At 37.7% G+C, this 13,393-nt stretch overlaps 1 protein-coding gene across 6 annotated transcripts in view; it reads right to left on the reverse strand.

The window, feature by feature from the left end:
- The window catches only part of RASAL2 (RAS protein activator like 2), a 324,900-nt gene that overhangs the window by 157,514 nt on the left and 153,993 nt on the right, over nucleotides 1-13,393 (reverse strand). For all 6 annotated transcript variants that reach the window (XM_077763310.1, XM_077763315.1, XM_077763313.1 and 3 more), the window contains exon 3: nucleotides 5,068-5,194. In XM_077763310.1, the coding sequence (XP_077619436.1) occupies nucleotides 5,068-5,194 (127 nt within the window). The remainder of the gene's footprint in view (nucleotides 1-5,067; nucleotides 5,195-13,393) is intronic.

Genomic DNA, 13,393 nt, shown 5'->3' on the forward strand with positions numbered 1-13,393 from the left:
TTTTAAATTCTTTTACTTCTTTTTTTACTTAAACATAAAAATATTGGACAGTTAACTTGCCCCTACAAGATTTTTGATAGTCTTTCCCAAGGTTTGGTACTATGTATCAAAGGCATACTATGTTAAATTATAATTATAGGCATATTTATCAAATGCTTCTGGGTCTTGAGGACTTCATGATAATGAAACAAATCTGTTCATCACAGGCACAGCTTTTTAAAAATCCAGAGATTTGGGGGTGTCTGGGTGGCTCAGTTGGTTAAATGTCCGACTTCGGCTCAAGTCATGATCTCACGGTTCATGGGTTCGAGCCCCGCGTTGGGCTCTGTGCTGACAGCTCAGAGCCTGGAGCCTGCTTCAGATTCTGTGTCTCCCTCTCTCTCTGACCCTTCCCTGCGCGCTCTCTCTCTCTCTCTCTCTCTCTCAGAAATAAATTTAAAAAAACATTTAAAAAAAAACACACAGATTTTGTGAGTGAGACCATAGGGTAACTCTAAGATTTTATCGTAATATAATAGAGGCATGAGACTTGCAGCTTTGAGTTACCAGATGTAAGGCTTTGAATCTGCCATTTCAGTTTGAACCTTCTGTTTGAGAATTGAGAAAGCAGAGAGTTATAGATATTTGGCATTTTCTAATTAAGTCAGCTTTTCTGTTATGTTTCTGTTTACGTCATGTTTATCACGTTTATGATGTTAGCTGCAAACAAATATTCTCACTCATTTCAGGCTCCAATTTTGCTTTGCCCATTTGAACATTCTAGAGCACCAACCTTACTGGCACGTCAGAGAAATGCCGCAGACGGAATGGACAGAGTCCCAATTCAGCAGTGAGCCGGGCAGCAGACAACACGCAGGAGGAGACACACTTCTTCCATAAACATACACTTCCCCGAACTGCTGTCCCTGCTCAGCCGTCCCCTTTTCCCTATTTCACAGTGTTCTCATTTGATGGTGTTTGATGGCTTTTTTTAAGTTGAATTCATGTAGGTTACCTTTAATATTGAAAATTAATCTTGAAAATTAAATATTTACTAGTTCTAGCTCATGCGGTTCATTTACATACCTCCCAATATTGTTAGTATGCAAAGACACTACTAACTGAGGAAATAATTTCCTCTAGAAAATTCAGGAAATCATGCTTTGCATAGTTTGAATTTGAAAACTCTTTTTTTGATGAATAAATTAAAATCTGGATATTGTCACCAGGGGTAAGTAGTTTTTTCTAGGTTTTCTAAATCTGGAGATGGGTCCTTTACACATGATGTTCATATGCCTTAAGAAAACATCACATTATCAGCGGGCAAGAATTTGGTCTCAAAATCCGTGTCAAATGCCAGTGAATATATAAATTGTAGTATCTTGGGTGATCTGTAAACTGCTAAATGCAAGAGTCTGAGAAGTCCCGAGTGAGAAGCACTTTCTGTGCTTACCACTCCCCACTCTGCGGCCCCATACCCCATACACGCTTTTTTTGCTAAGTTTTTGACATTTATTAGGTTCTCATCAGTATAAATTTGCTCATGTTAAACAATGTGTGAGACACAAATATGGGCCTTCCCATCCTTTTACATTCACAAGTTTTTTAACCAGTCTGAAATCTCTGATGTACAGTAAGCTGGCAGCCACCATAAATTCTTCACAAACCCTGTACATTCAGAGAGCTCCTCTCTGTCATAGATTCTCTGCAGTAAAAAGTGCATGTTTTTCATGAGTGGCCCTAGATGATGGCCTCATACGGAAATCAAAATGTATACTATTTTATATGGTATCTGCAAAAATTGATCAGGGTTTGGGGTTCCTCTACTGGAGAAGAATAAAGAGAATCTAGAGCTTGCAAAGTGCCAAGAACCATGTAAAAACCAAGTTTCCCCATTCACACTTGACTCAACTGTCTTATCTGGAAACAAAACTCTAGATTTTCTTCTTTTTTGGTCTATCCTTTCTCATCTTCCTAACCTCTAAATGTTGTTCCAGGGCTGAGTCTTGGACTTCTCTCTTCTACCTACACACATTTCCCTGGTGGTTTCATTTAATTTCATGGCTTTGAATACCATCTATTTGCTAAAGGCCTACCATTTCTTTCCTTCCTTCCTTCCTCCCTCCCTCCCTCCCTCCCTCTCTCCTTCCTATTTACTTATTTACTCTGAGAGGTGGGGGGAGGGAGAGAGGGAGGACCGGGCAGAGAGAGAGGGAGAGAGAAAATCCTAAGCAGGCTCCACGATGTCAGCAGAGAGCCTGATGCGGTGCCTGATCTCACAAACCGTGAGATTATGACCTTGAGCCAAAATCAAGAGTTGGAACCTTAACCAACCAGGCGCCCCCAAAGGACTACATTTCTTTGTCCAATCTGTACCTCCCTCTTGATTTCCAGACTCACATATTTCCACTTGGGTGTCTAATAAGACCCTCAAACTCAGTATGTCCAAAACTGAATTCCCAGTCAATCCCACTTTCAGGTGTGCTTCTCCTAGTCTTTCCCATTTTAAGAAATAAAAACCTCATTCCTCTAGCTGCTCTAGCCAAAAATCTTCACTCTTCTGTTTTTTATTTCCCACTTCCAATCCAACAAGGAAATTCTGTTGGAAGTCAAGGGTTGCCCATCTCACAGAGTTGGCCAACACGCTTATGATGACCTACAAGACCATCATGATCTGCTTGCCAAAGAGCTCAGTGATGGCCTCTACTCCACTCTCCCCTTGTTCGTTCCAGGCCAGACTCACTGCCATGTATGCTGTTCCCAGAACAACCCAAGCATAGTCCTATATGATACTAGCTGATCCTCTGGGCAGAACCTCTCACCCTCAAGTATTTATATGCTGATTTATTATTTTATCAGATCTGTACTCAAATGTCACTCAACAAGAGGCATTCCTTGGTCCCCTTTGCTAAAATTATACCTCCTTGCAACTTCCTATGCCCATTCCCTACTTTATTTTTTCTTTGTACTTATCACCATCTAGCACAGTAGATATTCCATTTATTACTCTTGCTTATTATCTGTCACTCCTCAGTAGAATGTAAGCTCCACAAAAGGGCAGATTTTTGTCTAATTTTTCACTGTTATATTTTGAGGGCCTAGAACAGCATCTGGCACATAGTTTTTGCTGCATAAACGAAAGGATTTTTTAAAAATAAAAAATAAAAGCCACACAATATGCCACAATAATAATATGTACTGTGATTAGTCATCAGTAATCTACCTTCCTAATAACATAAGAATCTTCTAAAGGCAGAAATCTTATTTTATATCTCTCTTCATTCTTACGGATTGGCACAGAACGTTACATATACAGCAATTACTCAATTAACTATCTGACAGCAGAAAATTTTGCCTAAAGACAAATCACTAAGAGACAAAAATAGAATAATTATCCAATTCAACATTAAGCAGGCATGTAAGGAAGAATGGCTCTAAAAGTAGTTTTTTTCCCCTCTGGTACTTATGAGCAATAGCTTCCAGTGCTAACTCAGGACATCCACTCCAAAAATGATTATGGATGCCATGAGTCTACCACACTTGTAGTCAAGGGCAGAGGTAGAAGGTTGGCTCTGGGCTTGACACCTTGGCCACTCATCTGAGTTTATCTTTGGGACCAGAACCTGGGATGGTGGAGACTTTTTAAGAATTATTATATAATTTACTCTTCTATAAAACTGTAATAATATTTGAGACTATGATTACACTTCTCCAAAATCAAGTGACTTTTGTGGGTCAAAGCTTCAACAGCCAAAGGTTTGTACAGAAGTGGCAAAAAGAGTTGTCAACATAACATTACAATGACAGCAAGAGGTGAAAGGAGGTGACGCTGAGCTAGTCCAAGCCACATAGAACCTGTACATGAAATATAAATAGGCTATAAAATGGTTACACCCCGACAGGTTTGCAATGTAACTTAGGCTCACATTTAAACTGGTTTGAACACATGCTAAAGAAGTACAGTGGAAATAAGGTGAAAGGAAATCTTGATTTCTTCAAGCGTGACTCCTTAGAGAAAAGTATTTGCTCACTTGACTAAGTTTTGGAAAAGCAACAACTGTTACAGGATAAAAAAAAATACTAATAAATAAAGGATTCAGATTCTGACCAAGAGTTCTGAGTTCCATTTAGAAAATGACGAGAAATAAAGAAGAGGGCAAAAACAAACCAAAAAACCAAATGCTGATTTCCAAAAATATAACCAAAACTGCAGAATTATCCATATTACACAACATAGAGACCAGAAATGAGTCTGTACTATCAACCTGTCAAATGTCTAGGACTTAATGTCCAGGTTCACTAAGCAAATAATAATAATAATAATAATACAATGCAAAGCACTCCCTACTTTTCACATTCTTTTGTCAATTTATTTAATCTTAATTATGTTTCCTTAGAACTACCTGACCTATTTAATAATCTAAATATCTCCTGGTAAGCACATGAAACATCAAACAGAATACACTTGGTCGGAAACAGTGCAAAATATTTGATAGTGTTTTGATATTGACATTAATTCTTTAGTGTATAACAACTCAAGTGGGTTCGGTTTTTTTGTGGGGTTTTTTTGGGTTTGTTTTTTTTTTTTTCATTTCTCTCTACGGTCACCCACTCCAACCACGAATATAACTTACGTGGGACATGTAAAATTAGCTCAGCTAAATTAGCCTGATCTGACATTATGTAAGGCAACATCAGTAGCTGGGTGAACAGGACACAAACCACTCAATACCAAGCTTCCACACAATGCTGGCTTCCCCAGTGAATCTCAGTGCTTCCACAAGATCACTTAAGGCTCTTTCAAAATTTAAAGTCAAGGAGTACACTCAGAAACAATATTCTGCTTAGGACTGTTTAGCAACAGTACTAGCACTCAGACAAATTTTAGCTCTGTAAAATAACTTTGTTGTCACCTGGTAGTAAAAACAACAGAACTTTCTAATGATCACTAACTCTATGTTAACATACTGTATTTTATCGCACTTACTTAACAGGAAACGCAGGATGTTTTGTGTTATTCTAACACTCAATAACAAGTCCATAAATTACCAGCTAAAAGCTAGGTATTTTTTCCTTTGATTAGCTTACCCAGTTTAGTGGTGCCCTCTGGTGGATACTCAGGAAACTGACCCTCGGAAGGGACACTGACGGTTCTTCTCAGACATCGCCCTTTGGTGGAATCTGTCTGCTGCTCCTGCCCTCCCTCCACAGGGATCTAGTTAACCAAAAGAAAAAAAGAGATGAAACTTAATAGTGAACTTGCCATAACTACCTTCGGGTGGAATATTTTTAGCTAATAAAGACAAAAGTCTGTAATCATTAGAGCAAAGCAGACAAAATGTAGAAATCAAGTATTTATAATTGTAAGATATTACCCATCCCTTGTCAGGAAGTTATTCTTTAAAAAGAAACCTGAAAGAGCAGGAAAGGTGAGTATGTAAATTAGCTTCCCGGAAGTTCGCACAAGTCATATCCAAGTGTATACCTGCTTTGGGAACCCAGAAAACAGAACACCCACACAAGATTCTTTTATATCAGAAACTAGTTCACAAGTTCCAATTCTGACCAATGCTCAATAAGGTAAACAGAAGTAAAAGCTGGCCAGAAAAAATTAGCTCTAAAACTCAATTTAAAGAAGGTTTTGCTGATAAAAATAGTAAAATCATCCAACTTTTCTTCAGTTTTATAATTAAGCATTAAGAGATAGTTAATAAAACACATTTCACTGGAGACTTGCATAGACACCTATATAAAACGGCATATTTTCTTCTAAAAGTGAGATTTATTTTTAAAATCCTAAAAATTTTCTTTCTGGCATAATTTCAGAAAAATATCAAGTTTGTTTGTATATGTGGGATAAGAACTATGAATGGAACAAAAGATCTCTAATACCAATAACTATTTTAAAACTTACTCACAGGTCATCATTGTAGAGTTATAGGATGATGATAAGTTCCCCCCTCCCCTCCTTTTTTTGGTAATATGCTAAAAGATCAAATCATTTTCATTTAGTGGCAAAGGGCAAAAGCTTTTCACAAAGACATTTTGCCAGGAAGTTTTATCAGAATTACCAATAATATTGGTAACTCTTAAAATGTCAGTAATTAAGCAGAGTTTCTAATTTCTTCTGGCTCCAATATTGAAATTTCAACAAATTTCAATAATAATGATTAGCAGGAAGCTCTTACTTTGTGCAAAGCTAAGGAATTTACCTGTGTGACATTATGAGGGAGACATTATTATCATCATCCCTTTTAATAGATGAAGAATAATTTATTTCTCCAAATGATTATAGTGGACACATCAACTGACCCAGCAAAATTGGGATAGATACAGGCTTAACTTTATATGCCTTTATATGCTTAACTTTATATTCCTCCTGCCTCACCTCGGTAACTCAACTCTTATGCCTGGGGTCAAAGGGATGACAGCAAGGAAAACTCTCTCTGTTACTGAGAATCTGAAGAGCAACATCCTAATGTTTTCATAAGAACTAAAAGTCTGCACACTCTTTAAAGGACACAAAATTCCCCCATTTCCTCATTACCGTAACTATGGCTACTACTTGCACACTGGGAAGCCACAAGGTAGAATTAAGAAAAATTCTAAAAAGAAATAAGGGGAGACCAAATAATGGCATCAATAAGGACATGAACTCTTCCAAAAGTACACTGTAATATAAGACTTTACAAACAGTAATCTAAATCATCCATCTCTTTCAGGATGGAAATTATATTATCTCTACTTAAATAATATAAGGGTAGCAGTACCAAGAAGTTAGATTAGCTTCCTCTTAGTAAGAAAGACAAAGATATCCTGCCTTCAAAGCAGGATAGAATAGGGGAAAATAGTTTGAAACTTTGAACAAACAGATGTACTTATCTAAATAAACACAACCATTTTTGTTATAGGACTAAAAATGCCTATTATCAGAATAATGAAGGCATAATCCACACAGAAAAAAGGCAGTAGTTATTTTCATATTTTAGGAAGGAAGGACCGATTATGTTCTTTTCTGTAGAAATTATAAAGGCCATATCCAAGAAAAAGAAAGAAATGGTTTCTACTATCATATATTTTGTCTCTAACAAAACTAAGGAAGAGAAAAATAAAATATACCAAACTTATTTGGGTCTAAAATTCACTCACACAACTATTTTCTCAAAGGTTTCATAAGGATTCTTCATTTCCCACTCTTGAAATGTAACATATGATTGAAATTTCACTTACAATACTGATGTGAGAAACAGAGGCAAAAGTAAAGAACATTAAGTTTCCTTACAACTTACAGCTCATCGGGGTGCCTGAGTGTCTCTGTCATTTGAGTGTCCGACTCTTGATTTGGGCTCAAGTCATGATCTCACGGTTTATGGGCTGGAGCTCCATGTGGAGCCTGCTTGGGATTCTCTCTCTTCCTCTTTCTGCCCCTTCCCCACTTCAGTGCACACACTCTCTCTATCTCAAAAAAAAATAAATAAACTTAAACAAAACAAAACACCTTACAGTCCAGTGAGACAGGCAGAGTGACATTCCTTTAGGAACTCAGCTGCCTTGATGATGACACTTTGCTAAGGGCAAAAGGCAATCTTGGCTTAACATTACACCAACTTCCAGGATCCCGTAAGTCTACTTTAACATATAAAAATTCCTTTGGAAACTTCCTTTATCTCCACCCCCCAAGATATAGGTTGGCAATCATCCTCCAAGCATATGGCTCACTGATACATATCTGAAGGGTCTAATGACTGAGCTTCTACTAATCAATCATAAATGACCTTTTCCTAACAACAGCTGGCCCCCTCAGGATCCTGGAAACCTTGTTTCCAAAATACCTTGGAGGCTTGTGCTGTCCCGAACCGCTCCCAATGTGAAAGTATATATAATCAGTCACCCGTCACAACCCCAGTGCAGCTTTCTGCCCACAGGTCCTGTCCCCACCTAATAAAACCACCTTTTTTCACCTAAGAGATCTCACTTAGGACTTGAGGGAGAATCGTGTTGACTTCTATTTGAAACCTGCATATCTCAGCAATATTTTACTTTTACAACACTATCAACTAGATTCTTACCGAGAATAATTTTTAAAACATATTGATCTACTCTTTGGAAATTAGAGGGATCATGTTCCAAGTACCTTCAAATGAACTAATAAACTAAGCTGGAGTTCACAAAGTCTTAGAATATAGCCAAAGAGAATCAGTTTTAGAAAGTCAATTTTAGAAAAGCAATTTTGTCCTTTCTGATTGCCCTAATTTAGTTCACATTTGCTTGTTTACACTGAATTAGTCCTTAAATATTATATCTCTTCCTAGTTCCATAAAATGACAGGGATTTTTCTTTTCCTTTTTTTTTTTTTTTTAACCTCTCTGTCCTTACACTGTATTTCCAAATCCTCTTTTTCCTCAGGGGAGGCAGGGGGTTGTTCGAGGTCTTTAATGCATTCCATTTTAGATGCGGAAAGTAGAACACGGTAAGGAGTAAATGGCCTCTCAGGTAGCTAAGCTATATTAATAACAAAGTCAAATTGAATCTCTGACTCCCCATCCTGTTTGTTAGTTCCAAACCATCCATGGCAAGGGAGAGCAACATGGGACAAATAAATCCGGTTACTCAGAAAACATTATATATGTAACCTACACCTCTATCTTGTCTGCCAAATCACCTTTCATTTTGTTTAGAATTACATAGGAATTAATTTCCATTTCAATCAGAGTACATACACATTAAACAGTCAGCCAAGCACAAGAAACCAAGATTATGCTAACAGCAAAAGAAAGCAGTTCTGGGGTGCATAATTCCGAGTTTATCTGTCATACAGGGCTTCTGCATGAGCTTTTCCACCAGGAAAGGATTCTGCTAAAAGAGTGTTTTAATACAACTACCTCATAGAGTAAGTGCAAACTCCTTAAGGCAGTACACCTGGTTTCCCATCATTTGGCCACTGTCTGGGTGTCCAGTTTCATGCAGATTTTATATTCTAGGAATACCAAATTACTTGCATTTCCCTAATATATTCCCTATTTTGTAGTTCATTGCCTTTACTTAGTTGGTTCTCTCAGACAGAAATATCTTTCCTTACTTTCTTATCTACACCTGCCAAGCAACCTCCTATTCATCCTCAGGCTTAGGATAGACATATGTCTTCCAGAAATCTTCCTTCTACCAATCCCCCAAGGGGAGGGTAAGGTACATCTCCTCAAGGTTCCTCCAATAATAGATCTTCTTGCTCTGTCACCACAACTATTACACTGAAGTATAATTATTCATTTGTACGACTAATTCTGTAAGCTGTAAGTCAACAGCTTTTACCTTACCAGTCAATCTCCAAACCTTAAAATAGCTCCAACCAAGAAATGAATGAATATTTGATAGCTAGAGATGGGGGCCATGTTAGGCAAAGGAAAAAAACGGTCAAGAAGTTGTAAACATACAACTTTTGTTTTGTTTCGGAACAGGAATCAGGCCAATTTAGCTAAAGCCTCTGTAAGTGTGGAAGAACACAGAAAAATCAAAATTTACTTATATATATTTTTTAATTTTTACTGTTTTTTATTTATTTCTGAGAGAAAGAGAGAGAGACAGCATGAGCAGGGGAGGGCCAGAGAGAGAGGGAGACACAGAATCTGAAGTAGGCTCCAGGCTCTGAGCTAGCTGTCAGCACAGAGCCCGACGCGGGACTCAAACCCACGAACCGTGAGATCATGACCTGAGCAGAAGTCGGACGCTTAACCGACTGAGCCACCCAGGCGCCCTGAAAATCAAAATGTATTGACTGCATTGGGAGGGGTTTAATACCAACCAGGCCACGCATAATTCAGGAAGCACTGGAAACTATTCCAGTTTTTAGACCAGAGGAATGGTAGTCTCTTTTGGGGTCTGTCTTATTCCTAATTCTCCCTCTTCCAAGACATTCTACAGATTAATGTTCATAGCACGTAGCTTTGATCAAATCTCTTTCTTAAGCTTCCTTTGGTAATTACCCATTGCCAATAGCATTTTAATGGCACAGATCACAGTCCTTTAGAGTAAATGAATTTCTTTCTTTTATTCTACCCAGTTTACTTGTGCTATTCATCACATGATATTTAAAAATTGGGGCACATGGGTGGCTCAGTTGGTTAAGTGTCTGACTTTGGCTCAGGTCATGATCTCACAGTTCCTGGGTTCGAGCCCCATGTGGGGCTCTGCGCTGAAAGCTCAGAGCCTGGAGCCTGCTTCAGGTTCTGTGTCTCCCTCTCTCTCTGCTCCTCTCCCGCTCACACACACACACACTCTCTCTCTCTCTCAAAATAAACATTAAAAAATTTTTTAAATTATTTGTCTTATCTCCACAACTAAATTTGATATGGGGGAGGAAGGGGAAGGAACTGTGTTTTATTCTTTGTACCTCCTAACTAGTGAATGTACATACAGGGGCACATTATGTATCTGCTGATAACTTGAAAATGGTTCTGAATGAAATATGCCATGGGTAGTTTGCCAGAGGATAAATAATAGTTGATTTTTAGTTGTTTCTTATCTGTTTGCACAAAGCCTTAAGTGCTATTTTCATCAATATATCTGAGTATAAATACTGCTTTTCAAAAGCAGTAAAGGCATTCTAAAATATTTTAAAATTGCATTATTACTACCTTACTGCTTATATGCAAGCATCTAGCTTTAAAAATTCCAAATACAGAAAGAAGAATCTGAATGGAGAAAAATGGAGCCACATTTATTCTTCCTAATGACTTGGTATTGACAAAAGAAAGAAACTCACAAATTCAACTCTTTTGTATTTTTATACTGGCTCTACCTTGAAAGGGTTCACAATTGTCCTCTCTGCCATTTCCCTCAACTCCTTAATCTCTTGTTTACTTGGCCTTATCTCTTGGAGCAAAATGGAATTCAAATGGCCTCCTACACCCTCTTTGAACTGGGGTGGTGCCAAGCCAGCTGGGGCCACTTCTGGCATCTGGGCAGGGAAGTCTATTTCATAACACATAAGCAACGTCTATCTGGCACAATTTGCATGAAGCAATTTACTGAACCAATGACTCATTTCTCAAGGTGATACTCCTGGAGGACTTCTCTTTCAGCATTCTGCCCAGACCTACCTTCTGTTATATTCTCAAATTGGTTAAGTAGTGTATTTAACACTCTTCCCATGTATATCCCCCAAGCAGACTTGTTCCCATTTCTGACAGGAAACATGCAGAGTTAAGAGAGAGCACCACTAAAAGATCCCACACACTGAATACGTGAGTGGTACCAGACTAATAGAATCCTCCCACATTCCAGCAGTGCCTGGCTAAGGATTCAGTTTAAATCCTTGTAGAACCTCTTAATTATCTTTAGAACACAGCACTAAACACCCTGGTGATTAGTTGATTAAAGTTTAAAACAGCATTTTTAGATAATTTTGGCAGGAAATTCCTTAAACTCCTTGTTTCAATGAATCTTAAATTTTCAGTGCAAAATTCCAAGGATAAATGTTGTATTTCTCATGATAGCGTGGGTGAAAGGTAGAAGAGTGACAGTGCACTCTGGTCCTTCCACAAAAAAATGGGTTTCTAATCTTTTTCTGTAATGAAATTAACAACATATTAAATTTATCATTTAAGGAGTAGCAACAACAATGGCACTGCATTTTCTTACGGGAGAGACTTAATCCAGTTTTTTCAATGGTAGAACACACCTGTCTCAGGGCATTAAACAGTTTCTGTACCTGCTTTGTATATTCATTATCCCTTCACCATACCTTATCCAGTCTAAGGCAGTGATCTTAAGTCATTTATTTCCTTCCAATCCCTTTTACTCAATTTTTCACATGATCAAGAGAGTTTCTTTCTTTTTTTTTTTTTTGTCTTTATTTTTATTTTTTGAGAGAGAGAGTGGGGGGTGGGGGGACTGAGAGGGAGCGACAGAATTTTAAGCAGACTACACTCAGCACAGAGCCCAATACAGGGCTCAATCTGAGATCATGACCTGAGCTGAAATCAAGAGTCAGACACTTAACTGACCGAGCCACCCAGGCACCCCCTTGAGTTACTTTTCTAAGAAGCAAATCTGATGATGTCATTGCCCTGTTAAATACCTTTCCATGGTCTAAATCATTTCCAGAATAATATCCCAATTCTTCAGCATGGCCTAAAAGGCACTTTATTACTCGGTTCTTGCCAGCTCTCAGCTATTATTTTTCCTCCTGCAAACTTGGTTCCAAGAATTCTGAACATTTTGCAGTATGCCAAAGATATAAGATATTTCTTGACTCTGTGTCCTTATACATACTTGGAATATCCTTCCCTTCTTTTCCTCCAGCTGAGCTTCTATTTGTCCCTAAAGACATGGCCCAATCATAAATTTCTCTGTAAAATCTTTCTTGGCATTCTTCAGTTCACATCACAACCCACCCAGGCAATATGTCAGTTAATCTTTCCCTTATGGTTATAATTTTTGGAAAAAAATTATTGAGGTGAAATTCACTTAACCTAAAATTAACTATTTTAAAATGAATAATTCAGTGACATTCAGCACATTCAAATGCTGTACAACCATCACTTCTGTCAAGTTCCAAATGATTACAGCTTTTAATTTACCTCAATGTGACCAATAAGACTATGTCTTTGCAACCACAATACTGCTCAATAAATAAATAAAAATTAATCAAATAATCAACAATGGAAAAGCAGCTTATAGATTACTTTTTTCATTTTTTATTATCCAGTTTTAGAAAAAAATATGGAATGAAGTCTTGTGTTCTGGGCAGATTTATAACACAAAAGGAAAATGTAAGAGAAGGTTCATCTCCTCTCAAATTTATATTAAGGAAATGGATAGTCAGAATCAAAATTTATAATTTGCCTTTTAAAAAATTTATTGGACAAATATTTATTGAGAATTTACTTATATGTCATGAATTGTTCTAAGCACTGAATAATACAGCACTGAATAAAACAGATAAAATCTCTGCCCTAAAGCTTACATTCTCTTAGGGCAAGAGATATGGTAAATATAACAAATTATAAGGCAATTTGAAAGGCATCAAATGCTATGGGGGAAAAAAAAATCAGAGCCAGGTTAATTAGATCAATGTTTTGTATGGTGATGTGAGGAACGGTTGCAATTTTAAATAAGTTGGTCAGGGTAGGTCTAGTTGAGCAGGTGACAGCAAAGAGCTGAAGGAGGTGAGAGAGTGAGTCATGTAAATATCTGAGGGAAAAGGCAAGGCAAGGCCTTGAGGCAGGAATATGCTGATACGCTCTACAATCATAACAGTGCCAGAATGACTGGAATGAGCTGGGGAAGTTTGTGGCCTTTGGAACTTAGAAGAATGGAATTATCATTAACAGAGGGGGATGATCTTTGGCAGGTTTGGGAGGGGAAACTAGGGGCCCTGGTATGAGGCATGTTGGAGATGATTACTATATATCCA

Source organism: Crocuta crocuta, unplaced genomic scaffold (assembly GCF_008692635.1).
Source record: "Crocuta crocuta isolate KB4526 unplaced genomic scaffold, BGI_CrCroc_1.0 scaffold3, whole genome shotgun sequence".
Lineage (NCBI taxonomy): Eukaryota > Metazoa > Chordata > Mammalia > Carnivora > Hyaenidae > Crocuta > Crocuta crocuta.